Raw genomic sequence first — 25,672 nt, 5'->3', positions numbered from 1 at the left:
TATCTCTCTCCCAGGCACGAGATGACATCCTAAATAGTTCTCACCCTGTGTCCTTCGACAAGGCCTGTGAGTTTGCAGGGATTCAGGCTCAGATCCAGTTTGGACCGCACATAGAACACAAACACAAACCTGGATTCCTAGAGTAAGCTTCACTTCCTTCTGAAGACTACTTTAACTTTACATAAGGTGAAGGGAAAGTGGGATACCTAGTCAGTTGTACAACAATGCATTCAACTGAAATGTGTCTTCCGCCTTTAACCCAACCCCTCTGAATCAGGGGAAGGATGATGATGATGATGAACATGGTGATGATGATTTTTATCATGAAGGTGATGCTATTCAATACAATGAAGACATATTGCTGGAAGGAATGTATTACTTCAGGGTACTGATAGAAATCTGTTATTTGTTTTCATAATACAAATCCTCACCATATTAAATGGGGTTTTGTTGTTTTAAACCAGCAGACTTTTCATGGTTTTATGTATGAACTCTCAACCTGTATGAGCTCTCAACCTACCTGTAATCTATTTTAGCCTCAAGGAGTTTCTACCTAAAGAATATATCAAGCAGCGAGGGAATGAAAAGAAAATCTTTCAGGTTGGTCCAGTTTGTTTATAAATCTTATAGAAGTAGATATTGGGGCGGCAGGTAGCCTAGTGGTTAGAGCATTGGGCCAGTAACCAAAAGGTTGCTAGATCGAATCTGTCATTCTGCCCCTGAACAAGGAAATTAACCCACTGTTCCTAGGCCGTCATTGTAAATAAGAATTTGTTCTTAACTGACTTGCCTAGTTAAATAAAGGTTAAATAAAAAAAATCAATATTGCCATTTTATCTTCAATTAAATTGCTTGTATCTGAATTAATTATTTATAGCTTTTGGTTCCTATTCTGTCAACTTCTTAGTCCCATACAACTGCTGATAGTCTAAATAAAAGTATAACCCTGGTGGTTCAAGCACTGAATGCTGATTGGCTGAAAGCCATGGTATATGAGACCGTATACCGCAGGTATGACAAAACATGTATTTTTACTGTTCTTTATGTTTGTAGCCAGTTTATAATGGCAATAAGGCACCTCTGGGTATATGGCTAATATACCACGGCTAAGGGCTGTTCTTAGGCACGACACAACGCGGAGCACCCCATCATGCCTTACTGCTTTAATATATTCTATTCTATTTTCAAACTCACAGGACCACAAGAACTGTGGTGAGATGACAGAGATAGAAGCTAAAGTAAAGTACGTGAAGCTAGCCAGGTCCCTAAGGACATACGGAGTGTCTTTCTTCCTGGTGAAGGTAAGATTGTGTGTGTGTTTGTGTGTGAAGCACTAGCAGGTGCAGAAATGAGTGGGTTACAGCTGAATATCAGTAGCTTGTTGTTGCAACACCAAGGCCTCGTTGCACTCTTTCATATCAGAGGAATGTCTTCTCTTTGGAGTGGACAGAATCCAAACCCACCTGAGCATTAGGTTTAAGACCAACCAGATGACTGAAATATGCTCATCTGGCTTCTACAAAACTACACGTTTCCTAGCCTGGTCCCAGATCTATTTGTGCAGTCTTGCCAGCAACAACCATAGGAGTTGGCTAGTACTGTACAAATAAGATCTAGTACCAGGCTAGAAAAACTGACATCATTATTCAGACTCCAGAGTCACACTTTCCTAGTTAAGATATGGCAGAGCAACACAAGGCAGTGTGGTAATGATTTGAATGAATTAGACTGAGGAAATATTGCACGTTTTGGCACACCCATTAATCTTATGTAGATATGAGCTAAACAAAAGGGTTAGACACATTTCTTACAAATGCTTCATATCTGGATATAGACGTTTGAGTAGGAGTTCAAGCAATACGTAGAAGTGATGAACAATAAACCTTTTGATTCAAACACATCCCACAGTGGTTTATGAGAAGGTAATATCAAGACAAAGGAGTCGTAGTTGATGGATTTAAATGGCTCTGGTTAAGGTGGTAGAACTGTAGCAAAGCAGTGAACACTAACTTACTCCCATCATCATCACCTCTGTGAGGTTCATTGTGTTCCTGGAAAGTGACCAACTGTGTGCCTGCAGCCTGTGCACTGGAGTGTGGCGTAATGATTACTTCCCTGTGAGCAGGGAGAGAGCGCGAGGGAGGGAGACAGAGAGCGAGCACCTGGAGAGTTAACTAGTGGCTTCTGGCTGCACCTCTGCCAGGCAGGGTCTGTCCTTTTACTGCAGACTCCACAGGGAGATAGGAGGGGCCTCTCCTGGCCCTCACCCCTCCAGCTCCCCTGGTCTCCCTGGCCCTCACCCCTCCAGCTCCCCTGGTCCCCCCCGCCCATCACCCCTCCAGTTCCCCTGTTAACCCCAGCCCCCCGGTCCTGGCCCCTCCAGTTCCCCTGTTAACCCCAGCCCTGTGGCCCTCACCCCTCCAGTTCCCCTGTTAACCCCAGCCCTGTGGCCCTCACCCCTCCAGTTCCCCTGTTAACCCCAGCCCTGTGGCCCTCACCCCTCCAGTTCCCCTGTTAACCCCAGCCCCCCGGTCCTGACCCCTCCAGTTCCCCTGTTAACCCCAGCCCTGTGGCCCTCACCCCTCCAGTTCCCCTGTTAACCCCAGCCCTGTGGCCCTCACCCCTCCAGTTCCCCTGTTAACCCCAGCCCCCCGGTCCTGACCCCTCCAGTTCCCCTGTTAACCCCAGCCCTGTGGCCCTCACCCCTCCAGTTCCCCTGTTAACCCCAGTCCCCCGGTCCTGACCCCTCCAGTTCCCCTGTTAACCCCAGCCCTGTGGCCCTCACCCCTCCAGTTCCCCTGTTAACCCCAGCCCTGTGGCCCTCACCCCTCCAGTTCCCCTGTTAACCCCAGCCCCCTGGTCCTGACCCCTCCAGTTCCCCTGCCCCCCCTGGCCCTCACCCCTCCAGAGCCCATAGAGACCCACTCCACCAGCAAGGCAGTGTTGAGCAACTCTTAAACACTCCTCCCCTCTGTCCCGTGTCACTCCCAATCATCTCTCCTCTCTCCCTCTGATCAGTCAGAAAAGCCACATGAGATAGAAGGATGCCATTTCTATTTTAGGAAAGTGTGAGTGAAAGGCAGTCCATGATTCTTGATGGATTAGACACATTAAGGACTATCTTAACCGTTCATGTAAATATGAAGTTTAATGAGGTTTTGGATGCTTATTTCACTCTGTTCTCTAATGAAGCTTTGTTGCTTTTTATTTTCCATTGTTTTCTATTGACTGTTTGTAATTGTATTAGAAGATGAATAGTATGAATTTGTTGCGTATTTTCCACTGTTCTCTGAGTGTTAGTTGTTGCTTATTCTCCCATTGTTCCCCAATACGTTTTTGTTGCTTATTCTTCATCATTCTCCAATAGGCTTTTGTTGCTTAATATTTCCCATTGTTCTGTCACACTGTTTCACAGGAGAAGATGAAGAGTAAGAATAAGCTGGTTCCCAGGCTGTTGGGGATAACCAAAGAGTCAGTGATGAGGGTGGAGGAGAAGACCAAAGACGTGGTGCAGGAGTGGCCCCTCACCACTGTAAAGAGATGGGCCGCCTCGCCCAAGAGCTTCACCCTGGTGAGAACCCCAGCGTGTGTGTGTGTGTGTCTGGTAAGACTCCCTTCCTCGGTGATGCCGCCTCCACTTCCTATAGTCCACTGGAAGACTGACAGTGTCCACAGAGACCTCTTGTATATTTTATATGCAAACACCAATCCATTATCTGCTCTCTAACATGTATGTCCTTTGTGCTCTATTTCTTAGGTAAATTACACATAGATTGACTCTCAGTAAATGAAATGTTCATCTGAATGTTTCTCTTCTCATAAACAATTAGTATGACGACTCTTCTCTTCACTCATTCAATTGTTTAACTTAATTTATTGAACAAACCCCCTTTGTCTTGCCTGCCAATGACTGCCCTTTGTGACTTTACTAAGAGTCAGTGACTAAAGAAATGCCTAATCTAGAAGATCTCTTTTTGTAGACATGCAGTCTTTACCAACACTCAATTGAATTAATCCTCTCTGTGTTGGTACAGTTCAGGAATGTTCCCTCTGTGTCCCAAATAGAACCATATTCCCTTTAAAGTGCTCTACTTTTGACCGGAGGGAATAGGGTGCCATTTGGCATGCAGCCTCTGTACCTTGATACTGAGGAAGCTGTTGAAGTTAAGCTGTACCATTTGGTGAATGCTTTTAAATATATTCATAGAATTTTATTCAACCAATCATGCGTATTCCTTTGTGGAGATCCTTTCATCCATTTTCAAACCCCTGTTGGCAGGGTCAGATCAGTTTCATATTCTAAAAGATGATGTCCAGAAATATGACTAAGAAATATAGAAGGATATTCTATGGAATGTCTCCTGATATTTAACGTCCGAAGTGATTTTCTTCTTTCCCCACACAGTTTCTTCCATGCAAAGTGTGCCTTTTATACGACAATAACTGTAATTGGTTTAATCTGACAGTGGCTACAGCCGGCTAACAGTTTGATGTCTAGCCTCCAGCAGCACAATGTCTGGCGTCTGTTATAACAAACTTATTCCATACGTTCACATTAATCCCCACACACTGAGCCAAGTCCTCTATGTAAACAAATGACAAGTGAAGCCACTGCAGTGGTTGGGATCTTGCTCTGAATATTATTCCAGTAAGAGATGCTGTATACAGTTTGCCATTAGCTGGAGCATTTGTCATGAACCTCTGCGTGTTATTCCAGTGTGAGATGCAGCATTTGGCGTTGCTGGCCTGTGTTTGACTGTTGTAGGATTTGGTATGAAGCAGTGTGTGTTTGTTTCTGGTAGGGATGTATAGGATTTGGTATCATCCTCTGTTTGTCTGTCTGTTGTAGGCTTTTGTAATAGTCCAGTATAAAATGCTATATTTGGTATGGACCTCTGCTGTAGGATTTTGGGGAGTACCAGGAGAGCTACTACTCAGTCCAGACCACTGAGGGAGAACAAATCTCTCAGCTCATCGCTGGTTACATCGACATCATCCTCAAAAAGGTGAGTGTGGAAAACCCTTTCCCATCGTAGCTACATCGTCCTTGATTATTGATTATCGATTTGTTAAAGTGAGGGACACTGCTTCTAGAAAACATCAATACTCCCATCCATGTCCAAATAGTTATGCCTAAACTTACCTGCCAATCACAATATGTGTTGCCTTTTAGAGATAGAATAGCCATTGTCACCTTTGATCCAAATGTCACTTTGGGAATTTCTCTCTCTTTCTCTCTGTCTCTGTAGAAGCAAAGTAAAGACCGTTTTGGTTTAGAAGGAGATGAAGAATCCACCATGCTGGAAGAATCCGTCTCCCCAAAAAAGTATGTGAACTGTTATATAATGCTCAGTAACACACAATAGTAGTGTCCTACAGACCAGGGTTGTGTTCATTAGGGCATGCAACAGAAAACATTTCAAAATGAAAAATAGTGTTTATTATTGGAGAGGTCCAGGTAGTCTCGTCTGTTTTTGTCTGTTTTCTTCCGTTCAGTGGCTAATGAAGCCAACATGGCCTCAGTCCCATTTTATGTTCCAGCTATAATGTATAGATCTCATAAATACACCTGCCTGTACTCATGAACACTTCCCCTCAGTGAGGATAGTTTTGTCTCTTAGGATCAACTTCCTCAGTTGGAGTTTCTCGTTCTCTCCGTCCGGATAAACAACATTTTTATCTGGACTTCCCTAATTACACGCGTATTAGTCCCTTTATCTACATAGAGCTGTCATTAAATAATGTAAGCTGTTTTCCTGTCTAGTCTCAATTGATGTTTCCTTTCCTGTACTGAGGGAATATTGGCCTTGGTAGTGTCCCAAATGGCTCCCTATTTAGTGCATTACTTTTGGCCAGAACCCTATGTGCCCTGATCAAAAGTAGCACACTAATTAGGGAATAGGGTGCCATTTGAGACGTGGACCTTGTGTTATTCCCTTATCTGGGCCAGTCAGTGTGGAGGATAGCATAGAGAGCCTAAGGGAAAACACAGGCATTCATTCTGCAAACTCACAGGAAACCAAACCTGGAAGGCTTCATCTGAAGAATAACAGTCTTGTTCCTGGAAGAACACAATGAAGGTTTGATGTCGGCCGTGGTTCCTGTTAGCACCACACACACACACACACACACACACACACACACACACACACACACACACACACACAGAGTCTGGCAAACAGACACCACCATCCTTCGATAGTTGGACCACCTGTGGATGGGAAAGGTGACGCTGTCACCTGAAATGCTATCGATAATTAAGTGATGAATATGAAGTATCACAGATGCGTTTTTTCTAAAATCATGCACAGATCATAGTTATTTCATGTAGAATTTGTCTGTTTATCTGCGTGTTTCCAGGTCGACGATCCTGCAGCAGCAGTTTAACCGTGTGGGTCGTGTGGAGCATGGTTCTGTGGCTCTACCAGGGGTGATCAGGTCTGGCTCTATAGGAGCAGAGTCTCTCAGCATGGGCACCATGCCTTCTGCACAGCAACAGGTCATCATGGGACAGATGCACCGAGGACACATGCCACCACTGGTGAGAGCAGGAATGCAATGTTACATGTTCTCTCTATCTCTATCTCTATCTATCTCTCTCTATCTCTCTCGCACATCCTCTTTTTATATGTTTCTCTCTCTCATATCTCTATACATGTTTAGTAGATATTGATCATGTCTGTGTGTTTATTCTCTCCAGAGCTCGGCCCAGCAGGCCCTGATGGGGACCATCAACACCAGTATGCAGGCAGTACAGCAGGCACAGGCTGATCTGGGAGAGGTGGACAACCTGCCTCCTCTGGGACAGGACATGGTGTGGACACACAAACTCACACACACACACACACACTTGTCTCCACTGGGACAGAACATGGTGTGGTTACACACACACACACACACACACACACACACACACACACACACACTTGTCTCCACTGGGACAGGACATGGTGAGGTGGACATACAACAGCATACTGACCATCACACACGGACAAGCACACACAGCACTCAGCTAATTTCATGCCCTATTAACTTATAATTAAGTTGTTAATACTCTTAAAGCTTCTGATCCAAATCTTTACATTTTATATTGTCATTTTCTGACGTTTGATTTTTATGCTTAATGGCATGTTTAATGTATGTACATAACACTCCTTAAAATAAATGTAACTACGTCTATGCTCACCCTAGTGCTCTTTCCTCAATGCCATTCTCCCTGCTTCAGCTCCTAGATCACCATTCATCCTTCAACTCCCATCCTGACTTTCTGATGTTTAATTGTTCTTATTTACTTGTATGTTCTGCAATTCAGCTTTTAGCTGCCAAGTACCACCTTCATGTAATAATTCTGATGAACCAGTACCATCTCTCTCCTCCAGGCGTCCAAGGTGTGGATCCAGAACAAGGTGGATGAGTCCAAACATGAGATCCACTCCCAGGTGGACGCCATCACCGCAGGAACAGCTTCTGTGGTCAACCTCACCGCTGGTACGTGGCTTTGGGATGACTCATGAAATGACATGCTGTTCAATGGAAGAGCTGAATATTCCAGTGCTGTTGAAGTGACAGTAAAAAGGTTTTGAGCTTACATTTTTACAAGCAGTTTTTTTCTTCATTTTTACATCTTGCGGTTTTAAATTATTCACACTTGACATTTTTCAAGTTAACGATCTGGTTTTCATTACATGTAAATCTACAGTAATGGTGAACTGTTATCCATTATAATGTGTGCTAGTGGGCCAAGCGAGCTGGCAGTATTCTTCATATCATTGGTTTGGTGCCATGCGGAACCCAGCCAAGGGACAGTCGGTGCTTCAACCATCTGTTTCAATATAAGGGGACTTCCCTGCTCTGTTGTCCAGTAGCAATCAGAGAAGAGTGCTGATATAGGATCAGTTTGGCCTTTTAGGCCATCGTATAGTGATTAAGATGACATTGACCGGGGATCCTGATCCTGGACCAGCGCTCTGAGATGCTTTATACGGTCCCTGACCCTTTTCCCCTTTTATCTAAACGTCTGGTCATTTCCACCAGCAGTCTCATGTCTAAACAGAATGATCTAATGTGACATGCTGAGTTGACTGGCTGAGTGTAACATGGGTACATGTTTATTGTGACACATACTGGCTCACTGTACTGCACCCTGTTAGGTGTTAATTCGAAATGACACAACGACAAGGTTCCAGTTTAACAAAGTTTACTCTACTATATGAACACACTACAAGGTAGCCATTACACTCAAGGCTAGGTCCAACAACGACAAGACTTCCTGCGCATGCGCACTCTTGACTGAGTGATAGCCCTGTAATAACAGAAATATAGGGATACTTGTGACATTTTTCCACCTGTATTCAGCATTGTTGCCTTGACTTTGTTGTACCAGTAGAGTGATCCATCTGCCAGTCCATACACACACTTTTTTATTTTCCACAGTGTTCCTTCACTTTTAGCTTCGGGCGGAGGTCGGATGTGAATGTCCCTTGACAGCTCTGTTCCCTGCAAAAATCCAGATTTGATGTCTATGGAATTAAGTTTCCATTTTTTCTGGCAGATCACTGACATCAGCAATCTGAGTGACTCTGAGGCGCATGTCGGTGAGTCTTTTGGGAGTTCTTTAGCAGCCAGCTCCTCAAAACCTCTAGCCACTAGACGTGCTTTGGGCACTATTCCAGTTAAGGATTCTTTAAGGGTACACACCCACCTTGTTGAGACGCACTTTTGGCCAATGTCTTTGACTTCCTCAAAAACTCAATTTTTCCTCCAATTACTGAGCTCATCTAGCTTAGCTGAGTCAAATGACACGTCCTTTGTTTCAAGTACATCATCATTTTGAATGTCATTCTGTTTTTCTCGATTTTCCATTGGTTCAATTCTGATATTATCTACAAGTGGCAGGTCAGCTGACCCTGTTGTACCAGAAAGTGTAGCTGGTTCAGAGTACTGCAAGTTGTACCAGTTCTTGTGTTTTGCTTTTCCTGCTCGTCCAATGACGGTTGCTGTATGTGGAATACCACTTTCTCTGTCCGTGTATTTAACAGTTTATCCAGTTTTCAGATTGGAACAACCATGTTCTCTTAACACATGTGGCTGTTGAATGTTTTCCTCATTTGAACGCTCAACAGTATTACCTGTGGCATGGTTGAAGGTCTCTGCTCCATTTCCTGTGTTAGTTTCGGTGTCCATATCATCGGATGCGACATCTGGTAGGTTTGTGTCTGTTACTGTGTCCTTTTTGTCATTTTCATTAGGAGACTGATTCTCAGCAACAGCCCCTCTATCTTGTTGATCATTTACTTTCCGCAATCTTGAGTGATGCACCCTGACAATCATGCCTCCGTGCCTCACAAATATCACCACACCATCTTGACCAATGACTACTCCCGGTCCTTTCCACTCTTGACAGTCAACTCGTTTGTAGTACACTTTGTTTCCAGTTTCGTACTTCTCATCATCATTATTCCCTGAACTGCTGAGTAACTTCTGAAGTCTGTCAACTGTATCATGTCCAAACTGTTTGTAAAGCTTTAACAATACTTTGTGTTTTTCTTTAGTGCTCATGTTCTCTGTGACTGTCAGAATCTTCATGTGCTCTGTGTCAGTCAGAATCTCATTTTTGCATGGACTCTGTGTGATGTCTTTGTCTAAAATGTTTACACAATAGTGGCCTGAGGTAGTAAGTTCAAGAGTCACTGGTTGTTTAAACATCACTGCCTTGTCATTTTTTATGTCTAGTACAGCCTCTGCCTTCTTGAGGGAAGCTTTGCTTAATAGTAAGGGGATATCTGTAGGGACCACCTCTGTTTCAATGTGACACTTAGTCTGACCAATTTTTGCTGGTATCTTAACTCTCTTGGTAGAATGGACAATTCTCCCGTCTCCAAATTTGAAAGCTCTGTTGCTTGGTGTGTCAATCATATTTTGTACTTCTTTCATATTTAGTTCACTGACATAGCTATCAAGCCATTTTGCACCACACACTGTCCGTGTACATGCAGTATCAATCACAGCAGATCCTAAGGATTCAACTATAAAAACTCAGTATCAGAAGCAGATTCATTTGAAAACAGTGTAATGTTACACTGCTCTATCTCTGTGTTTACATTTTCCTCTGTTAGTTTAACTTGTTCATTTTATGAGGACAGTCTTTAACCCAATGGTAAGTGCTTTGACAAATTGCACATTTCGATCTCCTTCCATATTTGTCCAGTGGATTTGTGCCGGGAAATGGCGCCCTCTTCTGGTTGTCTTGAGAATGTGACTTGTTGGCGCCTTTTCTGTGCTGCTCGGTGTAATATGCTGCGTCACTCACTTGCATTCCATCTGTTATTGGCGCGACAGACGTCTTCTCACCAAATATTATTTTTAGTGCCGACTTCATAGATGCAAAAGTCAGCACAGTACAAGCAGTCAAAGCCAACTGTTTCTCCCTACCATCTAGACAGGCAGTGTCTAGCAACTTGAACCCTAACACTGCATCTGGGAGAACCATGTCGTACTTGCGCATTCTATTGTACCTCTGTTCGAAATCAATGATGTAGTCTGCCATTGCAACCGAAATATCTCTCGTAACACTGTCAAAGTTTGAATATGCCTCGTAGGCACGGTCTTTCTCTTCTTTGAGAAATACAGAATCCAGTGCTGTGATCAAAGTTCCCATACCGTCATCCTTGTTCAAATCCTCAACGGATATTTCCAGTGCTGTATCTCTCGCTCTTCCCTCGAGCGATAATACCACCGCAAGTGCTTGCTTTTTCGCATCCAGATTAGTAACCCGTGTCCAGATTCCCAGTTCATTTTTCCATCTTTCGTACGACCTCTTCTCGTCGAAGCGAGGTGGCACGTTGTAGTTAGAAGCCATCCTCTGCTACCAATGTTAACTCGAAATGACACAACGACAAGGTTCCAGTTTAACAAAATTTACTCTACTATATGAACACACTACAAGGTTGCCATTACACTCCAGGCTAGGTCCAACAACGACAAGACTTCCTGCGCATGCGCACTCTTGACTGAGTGATAGCCCCGTAATAACAGAAATATAGGGATACTTAAAACATGAACTTAACATTAGGTACCCAGAGGACAGGCCAGAAGGGCTTGAGATGGTTAACTTGGCTCTCTTTATCTCTCTATCTGTCTCGCTTTTTCATTCTCCTTCTCTATCCTCTCTGCCTCTTTCCATCCCCACTCTCTTTCGCTTACTATACTCTATTCCCTCTCTCTCTCTCTGCTCTCTCTCGCTCTCCCCCTCCCCTCCTTCCTCCCTCCATCTTATAGGCGACCCGACAGACACAGACTACACTGCAGTGGGCTGTGCCATCACCACCATCTCCTCCAACCTGACAGAGATGTCTAAGGGTGTGAAGCTACTGGCTGCTCTTATAGAGGACGACACGGGCGGGAGCAATGACCTTATGGGTGCCGCTAGGAACCTTGCTGGGGCCGTCTCTGACCTGCTCAAGGCTGTGGAACCTGCCTCCGGAGAGGTGAGACAGGGCTGGCGGAGGCAGATAACTGCCTCAACTCTGGTCCAGGAGAGCCCAGAGTGTTTACGGCGTTTGTTCCAGTGCAAAGCAAGCACACTTGAAACAAAAGCCTGCAGACTGGCCTACTGCGGCTTTCCGTGGCCAGAATTCTATACCAACAATGCTTTAGCCCAACACCTGTGGTATCTGAAGAGCACATGAGCTAGCTTCTACACATGATTCAACGTTATAGACTTACTTGGACCTCTCATTAAGTTCCATTGTCCCTGATATAAGGCATTTTATATTGTCTTTAGTAACAGAACAAACAACACAGTTTATATTTTCCCAGTTGTATTGCCTGTAAAGAGAGGGTAACAGAAGGCTGTAGAGTTTGTTAGGTCTGACCTCTGATTGATTGGAAGTGTTTATACTGTACTTATCACTAATGCACCACTGGCCTCAATAATACCAACTGAGCTCTTACTGTATTCATATGGTGGCACTCCTCCCAGTTACAAGGCTTAATTTGATTACTATTTCCCTTTTTTAGGGAGTGTGTGTGTGTCATGTGTTGGCTGTCTATTGTATTCCTGCCCTCATGTCTGAACAGAGACAGGCGGCCAGAGACCGACAGCCAGGCAGAATCATAACAAAATATGGCCATTTGAGCTATTCACCCTTCCTTTGCTACTGTGTGTTCACGTTGAACAAAACAAAGCCCGGTGAGGATAATTCTGTTGTGAATGATTCATCACTGCCATGTTGAATAATGGATTTCACATAGACCTGCACCTGCAGGCCCAGTTCACTACGCTCACAATGTTCTCTTCAAGGCCAGTTGGGATAATAATGTTTTTGGGAGATTCTGTCTTGACAATATGAAAATACCCTGATGTGGATTCAGAAATACAGTAGCTCATCTAAGCTAGTCTGGTGTGTCGACTTTCTGGGGCTAAGCGTAGATGCCGAGCCAGCTGTAATTTAGGTCTACCTACCGTAGACCCCACGTGGGCTAACCCTTGTGCCATAGCTGTACTCTGACTTCCTGTTCCCTCAGCCCCGTCAGACAGTGCTGAGTGCAGCAGGCAGTATAGGCCAGGCCAGTGGAGACCTGCTGCTTCAGATAGGAGAGAACGAGTCAGACGAGAGGTTCCAGGTAAGAGTCTGTTTATTTTCAGTTTTCTCATTACAACCGTTCACATGCGATTCAGACTCAGCACATTTAGAGGGATTATTCTGCAGTTGCACCCAATCTGAATTTCAAGCGTAACCTTTGCTTATTAGAATTTATTAAGAGGGATGGACATGAATAATGGTGATGACGATTTCAGGAGGTGCTGATGAACCTGGCCAAGGCGGTGGCCAACGCGGCAGCCATGATGGTGCTGAAGGCTAAGAACGTGGCCCAGGTGGCAGACGACACGGTCCTACAGAACAGAGTCATCGCTGCTGCCACGCAGTGTGCCCTCTCCACCTCCCAGCTGGTCGCCTGTGCCAAGGTACAACACTGTAGACCTTTCACACACTCCCACTGACATTTCATCATGATGAGAATGATGTGAGAAGGTATAAGGTTTGTGGCAGTGCTACGGTGGATAATTCAACAACAGTAGCTATGATTCTTCCACTTCAGGAACCCCAGGTAAAGTTACTAACTTCAATAATATACACGTAGATGTTCAACGGAAGTGTTTTTGATCTTACATGATTTGTTTACTTCATCTTTTTTCCTCTTTGTTTCTCTTTCAACACATTCTTTTAAAAATCCACCCCTCTAAAAACAAGTCTCTCACCGTTGCCGCCTGCTATAGACCACCCTCTGCCCCCAGCTGTGCTCTGGACACCATATGTGAACTGATTGCCCCCCATCTATCTTCAGAGCTCGTGCTGCTAGGCGACCTAAATTGGAACATGCTTAACACCCCAGCCATCCTACAATCTAAGCTTGATGCCCTCAATCTCACACAAATTATCAATGAACCTACCAGGTACCACCCCAATTCCGTAAACACGGGTACCCTCATAGATATCATCCTAACCAACTTGCCCTCCAAATACACCTCTGCTGTTGTCAACCAAGATCTCAGCGATCACTGCCTCATTGCCTGCATCCGTAATGGGTCAGCGGTCAAACGACCTCCACTCATCACTGTCAAACGCTCCCTGAAACACTTCAGCGAGCAGGCCTTTCTAATCGACCTGGCCGAGGTATCCTGGAAGGATATTGATCTCATCCCGTCAGTAGAGGATGCCTGGATATTTTTTTTAAATGCCTTCCTCACCATCTTGAATAAGCATGCCCCATTCAAGAAATTTAGAACCAGGAACAGATATAGCCCTTGGTTCTCTCCTGACCTGACTGCCCTTAACCAACAGAAAAACATCCTATGGCGTTCTGCATTAGCATCGAACAGCCCCCGTGATATGCAACTTTTCAGGGAAGCTAGAAACCAATATACACAGGCAGTTAGAAAAGCCAAGGCTAGCTTTTTCAAGCAGAAATTTGCTTCCTGCAACACAAACTCAAAAAGTTCTGGGACACTGTAAAGTCCATGGAGAATAAGAACACCTCCTCCCAGCTTCCAACTGCACTGAAGATAGGAAACACTGTCACCACCGACAAATCCACTATAATTGAGAATTTCAATAAGCATTTTTCTACGGCTGGCCATGCTTTCCACCTGGCTACCCCTACCCCGGTCAACAGCACTGCCCCCCCCTCTGCTTCTCGCCCAAGCCTTCCCCATTTCTCTTTCTCCCAAATACAGTCAGCTGATGTTCTGAAAGAGCTGCAAAATCTGGACCCTTACAAATCAGCCGGGCTAGATAATCTGGACGCTTTCTTTCTAAAACTATCTGCTGAAATTGTTGCCACCCCTATTACTAGCCTTTTCAACCTCTCTTTCGTGTCGTCTGAGATTCCCAAAGATTGGAAAGCAGCTGCGGTTATCCCCCTCTTCAAAGGGGGGGACACTCTTGACCCAAACAGCTACAGACCTATATCTATCCTACCCTGCCTTTCTAAGGTCTTCGAAAGCCAAGTCAACAAACAGATTACCGACCATTTCGAATCCCACCATACCTTCTCCGCTATGCAATCTGGTTTCAGAGCTGGTCATGGGTGCACCTCAGCCACGCTCAAGGTCATAAACGATATCTTAACCGCCATCGATAGGAAACAATACTGTGCAGCCGTATTCATTGACCTGGCCAAGGCTTTTGACTCTGTCAATCACCACATCCTCATCGGCAGACTCGACAGCCTTGGTTTCTCTAATGATTGCCTCGCCTGGTTCACCAACTACTTCTCTGATCGAGTTCAGTGTGTCAAATCGGAGGGTCTGTTGTCCGGGCCTCTAGCAGTCTCTATGGGGGTGCCACAGGGTTCAATTCTTGGACCGACTCTCTTCTCTGTATACATCAATGATGTCGCTCTTGCTGCTGGTGAGTCTCTGATCCACCTCTACGCAGACGACACTATTCTGTATACTTCTGGCCCTTCTTTTGATACTGTGTTAACAACCCTCCAGGCGAGCTTCAATGCCATACAACTCTCCTTCCGTGGCCTCCATTTGCTCTTAAATACAAGTAAAACTAAATGCATGCTCTTCAACCGATCGCTGCCTGCACCTGCCCGCCTGTCCAACATCACTACTCTGGACGGCTCTGACTTAGAATATGTGGACAACTACAAATACCTAGGTGTCTGGTTAGACTGTAAACTCTCCTTCCAGACTCATATTAAATATATCCAATCCAAAGTTAAATCTAGAATTGGCTTCCTATTCCGCAACAAAGCATCCTTCACTCATGCTGCCAAACATACCCTTGTAAAACTGACCATCCTACCAATCCTCGACTTCGGTGATGTCATTTACAAAATAGCCTCCAAAACCCTACTCAATAAATTGGATGCAGTCTATCACAGTGCCATCCGTTTTGTCACCAAAGCCCCATACACTACCCACCACTGCGACCTGTACACTCTCGTTGGCTGGCCCTCGCTTCATACTCGTCGTCAAACCCACTGGCTCCAGGTCATCTACAAGACCCTGCTAGGTAAAGTCCCCCCTTATCTCAGCTCGCTGGTCACCATAGCAGCACCTACCTGTAGCACGCGCTCCAGCAGGTATATCTCTCTGGTCACCCCCAAAACCAATTCTTCCTTTGGCCGCCTCTCCTTCCAGTTCTCTGCTGCCAATGACTGGAACGAACTACAAAAATCTCTGAAACTGGAAACACTTATCTCCCTCACTAGCTTTAAGCACCAGCTGTCAGAGCAGCTCATAGATTACTGCACCTGTACATAGCCCATCTATAATTTAGCCCAAACAACTACCTCTTTACCTACTGTATTCATTTATTTATTTTGCTCCTTTGCACCCCATTATTTCTATCTCTACTTTGCACTTTCTTCCACTGCAAACCAACCATTCCAGTGTTTTTTTACTTGCTATATTGTATTTACTTCGCCACCATGGCCTTTTTTATATTTTTATTTATTTATATATATATTTTGTTTGCCTTCACCTCCCTTGTCTCACCTCACTTGCTCACATTGTATATAGACTTATTTTTCACTGTATTATTGACTGTATGTTTGTTCTACTCCATGTGTAACCATGTGTTGTTGTATGTGTCGAACTGCTTTGCTTTATCTTGGCCAGGTCGCAATTGTAAATGAGAACGTGTTCTCAATTTGCCTACCTGGTTAAATAAAGGTGAAATAAAAAATACAAAAATAAATACAAAAATTCACTCATTTTTCTCCATCATCCCTTCCTCTCCAGGTGGAGACTCTCACCATCAGTGCTCTGGTATTCCAGGAGCAGCTGATCCTGCCCTTCCTGTCCCTCTCTAACTCTATATCCCTCTCTCACATGCTCACTTTCTCCATCTCCCTGCAGGTGGTGAGTCCCACCATCAGCTCCCCAGTGTGCCAGGAGCAGCTGATTGAGGCAGGGAAGCTGGTGGACCGCTCAGTGGAGGGCTGTGTCCAGGCCTGTCTGTCTGCCACAGTCGACGGGGAGATGCTGAAGCAGGTGTGCGGAGTTGGGGTCAACTCCATCTCAATTTCAGTACAATTTTCTCATTTAGAAGCATTGAGGAACATTGAAATGGGATGTCAGTGTACTTCCTGAATTGAAACACATCCTGCAGGTGAGTGCTGCAGCCAGTGTTGTCGGTCAGGCCCTGGGGGACCTGCTGGAGCACGTATGCCACTACGCCTCCCACGGCGAGCCCATTGGTCGCTACGACCAGGCCACCGACACCATCATGACTGTAACAGAGAGCATCTTCAGCTCCATGGGAGACGCAGGTGAGGAGGGAAGGGGATTCCCTAGTAGTGGTAGTGATGAAGTCGCTAAATAGAACTGTGAAATTAAATTAAATGCCAATAAAGCTTGATTGAATTGTTTAAATTGATGAATGTTTGTTGATATTTAGATTTAAAGCCTCTTGGTGTATAGAAAGTGTCTGCCAGCTACTCTATAGAACCTCATTCTGTTCTGTACTGTGGCCAACCAGTTGAAGAATGCTGGCTTTCAGCCAACAGCAAATATGTGGGTTCCAGTCACACCTGACACAAAAGCCTCAGTTAGTTGAGTATAAAAATGTATTGGAAATAGACTCATTCTCTCTCCCAGTGGAGTGTTGGCAGATTGGCTTGAGTTCTCGATGCTGGCTGCCAGATGCCTGCAGTTTAAAGCCATGTGTTCTTTAATAGAGAGAATAACTACCCATCTCTCGTCTCCTTGGACTAGCAGGATTTAGTCATACAGTAGCCTAACTTCGTCTGGTTCTTTCTCTCCGCTTGTTGACTCGCTCCCTGGCTCTCTCGCTCGCTGGCTCTCTCGCTCCCTGGCTCTCTCGCTCCCTGGCTCTCTCGTTCCCTGGCTCTCTCGCTCGCTGGCTCTCTCGCTCGCTGGCTCTCTCGCTCGCTGGCTCTCTCGCTCGCTGGCTCTCTCGCTCGCTGGCTCTCTCGCTCGCTGGCTCTCTCGCTCGCTGGCTCTCTCGCTCGCTCTCTCTCTCGCTCGCTCGCTCTCTCGCTCGCTGGCTCTCTCCACTCGCTGGCCTGCTGGCTCTCTCCGCTCGCTGGCCTGCTGGCTCTCTCGCTCGCTGGCTCTCTCGCTCGCTGGCTCTCTCGCTCGCTGGCTCTCTCGCTCGCTGGCTCTCTCGCTCGCTGGCTCTCTCGCTCTCTCGCTCGCTGGCTCTCTCGCTCTCTCGCTCGCTGGCTCTCTCGCTCGCTGGCGCTCTCGCTCGCTGGCTCTCTCGCTCGCTGGCTCTCTCGCTCGCTGGCTCTCTCGCTCGCTGGCGCTCTCGCTCGCTGGCTCTCTCGCTCGCTGGCGCTCTCGCTCGCTGGCGCTCTCGCTCGCTGGCTCTCTCGCTGGCTCTCTCGCTCGCTGGCTCTCGCTCGCTGGCTCTCGCTCGCTGGCTCTCTCGCTCGCTGGCTCTCGCTCGCTGGCTCTCTTGCTGGCTCTCGCTCGCTGGCTCTCGCTCGCTGGCTCTCTTGCTGGCTCTCTCGCTCGCTGGCTCTCTCGCTCGCTGGCTCTCTCGCTCGCTGGCTCTCTCGCTCTCTCGCTCGCTGGCTCTCTCGCTCGCTGGCTCTCTCGCTCGCTGGCTCTCTCGCTCGCTGGCTCTCTCGCTCGCTGGCTCTCTCGCTCGCTGGCTCTCTCGCTGGCTGGCTCTCTCGCTGGCTCGCTCGCTGGCTCTCTCGCTGGCTCTCTCGCTCGCTGGCTCTCGCTCGCTGGCTCTCTCGCTCGCTGGCTCTCTCGCTCGCTCTCTCGCTGGCTCTCTCGCTCGCTGGCTCTCTCGCTCGCTGGCTCTCTCGCTCGCTGGCTCTCTCGCTCGCTGGCTCTCTCCACTCGCTGGCCTGCTGGCTCTCTCGCTCGCTGGCTCTCTCGCTCGCTGGCTCTCTCGCTCGCTGGCTCTCTCGCTCGCTGGCTCTCTCGCTGGCTCGCTCGCTGGCTCTCTCGCTGGCTCGCTCGCTCGCTGGCTCTCTCGCTCGCAGGCTCTCTCGCTCGCTGCTTCTCTCGCTCGCTGGCTCTCCACTCGCTGGCCTGCTGGCTCTCTCGCTCGCTGGCTCTCTCCGCTCGCTGGCTCTCTCCGCTCGCTCGCTCTCTCGCTCGCTCTCTCGCTCGCTGGCTCTCTCGCTCTCTCGCTCGCTGGCTCTCTCGGCTCGCTGGCTCTCTCGGCTCGCTGGCTCTCTCGGCTCGCTGGCTCTCTCGGCTCGCTGGCTCTCTCGCTCGCTGGCTCTCGCTGGCTCTCGCTGGCTCTCGCTGGCTCTCGCTGGCTCTCTCTCTCTGTCGCTCGCTGGCTCTCGCTCGCTGGCTCTCTCTCTCTCTCTCGCTCGCTGGCTCTCTCTCTCTCTCGCTCGCTGGCTCTCTCGCTCGCTGGCTCTCTCGCTCGCTGGCTCTCTCGCTCGCTGGCTCTCTCGCTCGCTGGCTCTCGCTGGCTCTCGCTGGCTCTCGCTGGCTCTCTCTCTGTCGCTCGCTGGCTCTCGCTCGCTGGCTCTCTCTCTCTCTCTCGCTCGCTGGCTCTCTCTCTCTCTCTCGCTCGCTCTCTCTCTCGCTGGCTCTCTCTCTCTCGCTGGCTCGCTCGCTGGCTCTCTCTCTCTCGCTGGCTCGCTCTCTCGCTGACTCGCTCTCGCTCGCTCGCTGGCTCTCTCTCTCTCTCTCGCTCGCTGGCTCTCTCTCTCTCGCTCGCTCGCTGGCTCTCTCTCTCTCGCTCGCTCGCTGGCTCTCTCTCTCTCGCTCGCTCGCTGGCTCTCTCTCGCTCGCTCGCTGGCTCTCTCTCTCTCGCTCGCTCGCTGGCTCTCTCTCTCTCGCTCTCTCGCTCGCTGGCTCTCGCTCGCTCGCTGGCTCTCTCTCGCTCTCTCGCTCGCTGGCTCTCTCTCGCTCTCTCGCTCGCTGGCTCTCTCTCGCTCTCTCGCTCGCTGGCTCTCTCTCGCTCTCTCGCTCGCTGGCTCTCTCTCGCTCTCTCGCTCGCTGGCTCTCGCTCGCTGGCTCTCTCTCGCTCTCTCGCTCGCTGGCTCTCTCTCTCGCTGGCTCTCTCGCTCTCTCGCTCGCTGGCTCTCTATCTCTCGCTCGCTGGCTCTCTCTCGCTCTCTCTCTCGCTGGCTCTCTCTCGCTCTCTCTCTCGCTGGCTCTCTCTCTCGCTCGCTGGCTCTCTCTCTCGCTCGCTGGCTCTCTATCTCTCGCTCGCTGGCTCTCTCTCGCTCTCTCGCTCGCTGGCTCTCTCTCGCTCTCTCGCTCGCTGGCTCTCTCTCGCTCTCTCGCTCGCTGGCTCTCTCTCTCGCTCGCTGGCTCTCTATCTCTCTCTCGCTGGCTCTCTCGCTCGCTGGCTCTCTATCTCTCGCTCGCTGGCTCTCTCTCGCTGGCTCTCTCTCGCTCTCTCTCTCGCTGGCTCTCTCTCGCTCTCTCTCTCGCTGGCTCTCTATCTCTCTCTCGCTGGCTCTCTCGCTCGCTGGCTCTCTATCTCTCGCTCGCTGGCTCTATCTCTCGCTCGCTGGCTCTATCTCTCGCTCGCTGGCTCTCTATCTCTCGCTCGCTAGCTCGCTGGCTCTCTATCTCTCGCTGGCTCTCTCGCTCTCTCTCTCTCGCTGGCTCTCTCGCTCTCTCGCTCGCTGGCTCTCTCTCTTTCTCTCGCTCGCTGGCTTTCTATCTCTCGCTCGCTGGCTCTCTCTCTCTCGCTCGCTGGCTTTCTATCTCTCGCTCGCTGGCTCTCTCTCGCTCGCTGGCTCTCTCTCGCTCGCTGGCTCTCTCTCGCTCTCTCGCTCGCTCGCTCGCTGGCTCTCTCTCGCTCGCTCGCTGGCTCTCTCTCGCTCTCTCGCTGGCTCTCTCGCTCGCTGGCTCTCTCGCTCGCTGGCTCTCTCGCTCGCTGGCTCTCTCGCTCGCTGGCTCTCTCTCTCGCTCGCTGGCTCTCTCTCTCGCTCGCTGGCTCTCTCTATCTCTCGCTGGCTCTCTCTCTCTCTATCTCTCGCTCGCTGGCTCTCTCTCGCTCGCTCGCTGGCTCTCTCTCGCTCTCTCGCTCGCTCGCTCTCTATCTCTCGCTCTCTCGCTCGCTGGCTCTATCTCTCGCTCGCTGGCTCTCTATCTCTCGCTCGCTGGCTCTCTATCTCTCGCTCGCTGGCTCTCTATCTCTCGCTCGCTGGCTCTCTATCTCTCGCTCGCTGGCTCTCTATCTCTCGCTCGCTGGCTCTCTATCTCTCGCTCGCTGGCTCTCTCTCTCTCGCTCGCTGGCTCTCTCTCTCTCGCTCGCTGGCTCTCTCTCGCTCGCTGGCTCTCTCTCTCTCGCTCGCTGGCTCTCTCTCTCGCTCGCTGGCTCTCTCTCTCTCTCGCTCGCTGGCTCTCTCGCTCGCTCGCTGGCTCTCTCTCTCTCGCTCGCTCGCTGGCTCTCTCTCTCTCGCTCGCTCGCTGGCTCTCTATCTCTCTCTCGCTGGCTCTCTATCTCTCTCTCGCTGGCTCTCTCTCTCTCTCGCTGGCTCTCTCTCTCTCTCGCTGGCTCTCGCTCTCTCTCTCGCTGGCTCTCTCTCTCGCTGGCTCTCTCTCTCGCTGGCTCTCTCGCTCGCTGGCTCTCGCTCGCTCGCTGGCTCTCTCTCTCTCTCTCTCTATCTCTCTCTCGCTGGCTCTCTCTCTCGCTGGCTCTCTCGCTCGCTGGCTCTCTCTCGCTCGCTCGCTGGCTCTCTCTCTCTATCTCTCGCTCGCTGGCTCTCTCTCTCTATCTCTCGCTCGCTGGCTCTCTCTCTCTCTCTCCCTCGCTGGCACTCTCTCTCTCGCTCTCTCGCTGGCTCTCTCGCTCTCTCGCTCGCTGGCTCTCGCTCGCTGGCTCTCGCTCGCTGGCTCTCGCTCGCTGGCTCTCTCTCGCTGGCTCTCTCGCTCGCTGGCTCTCTCGCTCTCTTGCTCGCTGACTCGCTCGTTCGCTGACTCAATCTCACGCACGCACACGTCTCCACCCCCTCTACTTCTACCCATCCCCCTCTTTCTCTGCTCTGTCTCCCCCAATCAGGAGAGATGGTTCGTCAGGCCAGGGTCCTGGCTCAGGCCACCTCTGACCTGGTGAATGCCATGCGGTCAGATGCTGAGGTGGAAGTGGATGTTGACAACTCTAAGAAGCTTCTTGCTGCAGCTAAACTACTGGCAGACGCTACAGCCAGGATGGTGGAGGCTGCTAAGGTACAGTAAGTAATAATGGCTTACTGACTGTGCTAAGCTTTCGGTCAACGACAACCTTTGTCAGAACCGGTCTGATGAAGGTCGTTGTTCATTAAAAGCGTAGCACATTAAGCACTGAAACTTGCATCTGATCAAGTGTGCGGAGACCTCTTTTCATTTATTTAGTTAAAGGGTTTAGAGACGTCAAACTCATTCCACAGAGGCCCAGTGTCTGCTGGTTTTCACTCCACCCTTGTACTTGATTGAGGAATTAAGGTCACTGATTAGTAAATAACTCCCCTCACCTGGTTGTCTATCAATCAATCAATCAATCAAATGTATTTATAAAGCCCGTCTTACATCAGCTGATGTCACAAAGTGCCTTACAGAAAACAAGCCTAAAACCCCAAACAGCAAGCAATGCAGGTGTAGAAGCACGGTGGCTAGGAAAAACTCCCTAGAAAGGCCAGAACCTTGGAAGAAACCTAGAGAGGAACCAGGCTATGAGGGGTGGCCAGTCCTCTTCTGGCTGTGCCGGGTGGAGATTATAACAGAACATGGCCAAGATGTTCATAGATGACCAGCAGGGTCAGATAATAATAATCACAGTGGTTGTAGAGGGTGCAACAGGTCAGCACCTCAGGAGTAAATGTCAGTTTGCTTTTCATAGTTGATCATTCAGAGTATTTCTACCGCTCCTGCGGTCTCTAGAGAGTTGAAAACAGCAGGTCTGGGACAGGTAGCATGTCCGGTGAACAGGTCAGGGTTCCATAGCCGCAGGCAGAACAGTTGAAACTGGAGCAGCAGCACGACCAGGTGGACTGGGGACAGCAAGGTGTCATCCGGCCAGGTAGTCCTGAGGCATGGTCCTAGGGCTCAGGTCCTCCGAAAGCGAGGGCGAATTGGAGAGAGCATACTTAAATTCACACAGGACACCGGATAAGACAGGAGAAATACTCCAGATATAACAGACTGACCCTAGCCCCCCGACACAAACTACTGCAGCATAAATACTGGAGGCTGAGACATTGTGGGGGGCCACAGTGTCGGGAGACACTGTGGCCCCGTCCGATGATACCCCCGGACAGGGCCAAACAGGCAGGATATAACCCCACCCACTTTGCCAAAGCACAGCCCCCACACCACTAGAGGGATATCTTCAACCACCAACTTACCATCCTGAGACAAGGCAGAGTATAGCCCACAAAGTTCTCCCCCACGGCACAACCCAAGGGGGGGCACCAACCCAGACAGGAAGATCACGTCAGTGACTCAACCCACTCAAGTGACGCACCCCTCCTAGGGATGGCATGGAAGAGCACCAGTAAGCCAGTGACTCAGCCCCTGTAATAGGGTTTGAGGCAGAGAATCCCATTGAAGAGAGGGGAACCGGCCAGGTGGAGACAGCAAGGGCGGTCTTATTTGAATGGAAACACTAAAAACCTGCACACATTAGGCCCTCCGTGGAATGAGTTTGACTCCCCTGGGTTATAGATTCTCCATTATGTATGTACTAGAGGAGTTGTCCAAATGGAAGGTTAGTAAAGTAGGTTGTAAGATCAAGAACCGATGATCTGTCCTGTTCGTTGTTTTCCCCATCCTGTACACACAAGGTGACCTTTTCGTTGTCTGCCTGGATGTGCTGGGGAAAAGAGGACCCGGCTGGAGTCCCTAGAGAGAGATGTCTGTTTTTGAATACCAGAATGTCTGTCAGAGCAGTGTATGGCTGCAGCAGGATGTCCCGTGTTGTCCCTCAGATCACCATGTTCCCATGAAGTGACCTCATCACTAATGAACCACCAGTGACCTCTGAGGTATCACTGATTGTACCGCTGTGACCAGCTATGGTGGCCTTCCTATTTAAACACCACCCAGAGACCAAGAGACTGAGCAGTTCTCACTGACTGGAGGAGGACAGGCATCGCTATGGGGTCTGAAAGAATTTGGCTAGTCTAACCTCTTTCTATGTCATACTTTCTCTAAAAATGGCCCTTTCCAGTGAAAAACTACAGGTTGTAATTCGCAGAGGTGCCAGTGTATTGTTTTTATTTTGTTTTTATTTAACCTTTATTTAACTAGGCAAGTCAGTTAAGAACAAATTCTTATTTACAATTTACATTGACATGCATTTCATGTATGTTTGATATGGTTATCCAAATGGGGTTGTATTGCATTTGATTACATTAATTCAAACCAGAGCTTTTTCCACAGTGCTATTTGGGTGCTTCCAGGTTGTCTAATTAAATATCCGTCTACTTTTATTCAGGCAGTCCACTTGATTCTTCATCTGCTCCTCAGCCTTACAGACAAGTATTAATGTCCCTGCCATCATGAATGCTAAATGGGGCCATATCTTACAGCTGGTTAAATGCTTTTGATTCCACATTAATCACATTATAGCAGCTATCTTTATCACTATCAATGCAGGATTTGCCCAGCCACTGTTTCCTTGGTAACTGTCAGAAAGGGGACTGTATTCAACACTACCCCTAGTTGCAGGTAGCCTAGCAGTTAGAGCGTTGGGCAGGTAACCAAAATGTGAAAAATCTGTTGATCTGCCCTTGAGCAAGGTACTTAACCCTAATTGCTCCAGGGTTGCCGTCAACATTGGCTGATCCCTGGCTGTAACCCCACTTTCAGAGGGTCTCGGAGGGGGGGGGGGGGGGGGGGTGGGTATGCACAAAAAATATATATTATATGATGCTTATAAAAGCATCATATAATTGATTGAGGGTAGAGAATGTTTTGCTGAGGCATGGAGAAAGGATTGTGTCAGTAGTGGGGAGTCCACAGAAGATGGCAGATCTTCGTTTGGCTTTCTCAAATCGTGTGTTGAGAAATCTGGACATAAGCCATGTGGTTTAATTTCGAACACTACTCTGTTTCATTTCCAATCCCTTTTATTATTAGGATACGATTGTTTTTCCCTTCAGTGACTATTTCCGATCACACATAGGTGACCAGTTAACCTGGCGTATAGGAAGCAGTGAATAGTATGAATAATAGCCTGTACTGGGCTGGCTAACATGACACACTGTTATGAAGAAAGTGTTTTGCATTTCAACAGTCAATCACATTATTCCCATCTACTCTTGAGGATTTAGTACTGTAACGTCTCTTCACATTAGTCTGGGCTTACTATAAACATCACCTTGTGGCTGTGGGTGGTATGCTTTTAGTGTGTGTGTGTATTAGTGAGATATAAGATGGCTGCTGTAATGTACTGTAGAGGGTTACATTCAGCAGCAGGTGAGGGAAGCGCCTGGCTGCTTAATTAACTAAATGGCATGGAGGCTTAGGCTCTAGATTCTCTTCATTCCCTCAACAATAGGACGCACAGAGGCTCTTAGGATATTGGTTTGTGTGAACTGAACCCAGTCACGTACAATCAGAGACAGCTGGAGAGAAAGAGAGAGGTAAAGAGAGCTGGAGCCAGAGGAGGAGGTAATGAAAAGGAATCTTGACGTTTCCTCATCAACAAGATGTTGATAGATAGACAAAGAAGAGCTGCTGTCATTACAAACGGACATGATTACAGTTGGTCTTTCCCTGGATGCATCTCCATCTGCTCCAGTTTAATGATGGATGAGGTGTCTTCCTTTGTCTCTGTGTGTCTGTCTCTGGGTGTGTGTGTGTAACAGGGCGCAGCGGCATACCCAGAGAACGAGGACCAGCAGCAGAGACTGAGGGAGGCGGCTGAGGGGTTACGCGTGGCCACCAACGCTGCAGCTCAGAACGCCATCAAGAAGAAGCTCATTAACAGGCTCGAGGTCAGTTGGATGGGTCTGAGCTAGGCTGGGCAGAGCCATATATATGTACAGTATACCTATGGGTGGCTCCACGAGTTTGGTGCTAAGATGGCGTCCCATTAATGGGTTTGCCAAACTCTGTATATGGCTCTGGGGCTGAGTAAGCAGGCACTTCCACTTGCTTCTCCTCATCATAGCTCTTGCTCTACATACACACCACATTGTCAATCACATGGAAAACACCAGGCTTTGAGTGAAAGTCTAGAAATAGTATTTTTTTATCTGCTGTATTATTTGGGGC

At 48.4% G+C, this 25,672-nt stretch overlaps 1 protein-coding gene across 1 annotated transcript in view; it reads left to right on the top strand.

Moving 5' to 3' along the window:
• Positions 1–25,672, top strand: part of LOC120024965 (talin-2) — a 70,567-nt gene that overhangs the window by 4,119 nt on the left and 40,776 nt on the right. The window contains exons 6-21 of the mRNA XM_038969356.1: positions 15–142; positions 537–600; positions 1,197–1,301; positions 3,416–3,571; positions 4,905–5,006; positions 5,250–5,326; positions 6,361–6,541; positions 6,701–6,814; positions 7,380–7,488; positions 11,278–11,486; positions 12,526–12,624; positions 12,800–12,967; positions 16,376–16,510; positions 16,629–16,788; positions 21,477–21,643; positions 25,264–25,392. Of these exons, the coding sequence (XP_038825284.1) occupies positions 15–142; positions 537–600; positions 1,197–1,301; positions 3,416–3,571; positions 4,905–5,006; positions 5,250–5,326; positions 6,361–6,541; positions 6,701–6,814; positions 7,380–7,488; positions 11,278–11,486; positions 12,526–12,624; positions 12,800–12,967; positions 16,376–16,510; positions 16,629–16,788; positions 21,477–21,643; positions 25,264–25,392 (2,103 nt within the window). The remainder of the gene's footprint in view (positions 1–14; positions 143–536; positions 601–1,196; positions 1,302–3,415; positions 3,572–4,904; positions 5,007–5,249; positions 5,327–6,360; positions 6,542–6,700; positions 6,815–7,379; positions 7,489–11,277; positions 11,487–12,525; positions 12,625–12,799; positions 12,968–16,375; positions 16,511–16,628; positions 16,789–21,476; positions 21,644–25,263; positions 25,393–25,672) is intronic.

The sequence above is a fragment of the Salvelinus namaycush genome, chromosome 30, assembly GCF_016432855.1.
Source record: "Salvelinus namaycush isolate Seneca chromosome 30, SaNama_1.0, whole genome shotgun sequence".
In the NCBI taxonomy this organism is placed as follows: Eukaryota; Metazoa; Chordata; class Actinopteri; order Salmoniformes; family Salmonidae; genus Salvelinus; species Salvelinus namaycush.
This window is presented reverse-complemented; position numbering and strand designations above follow the sequence as displayed.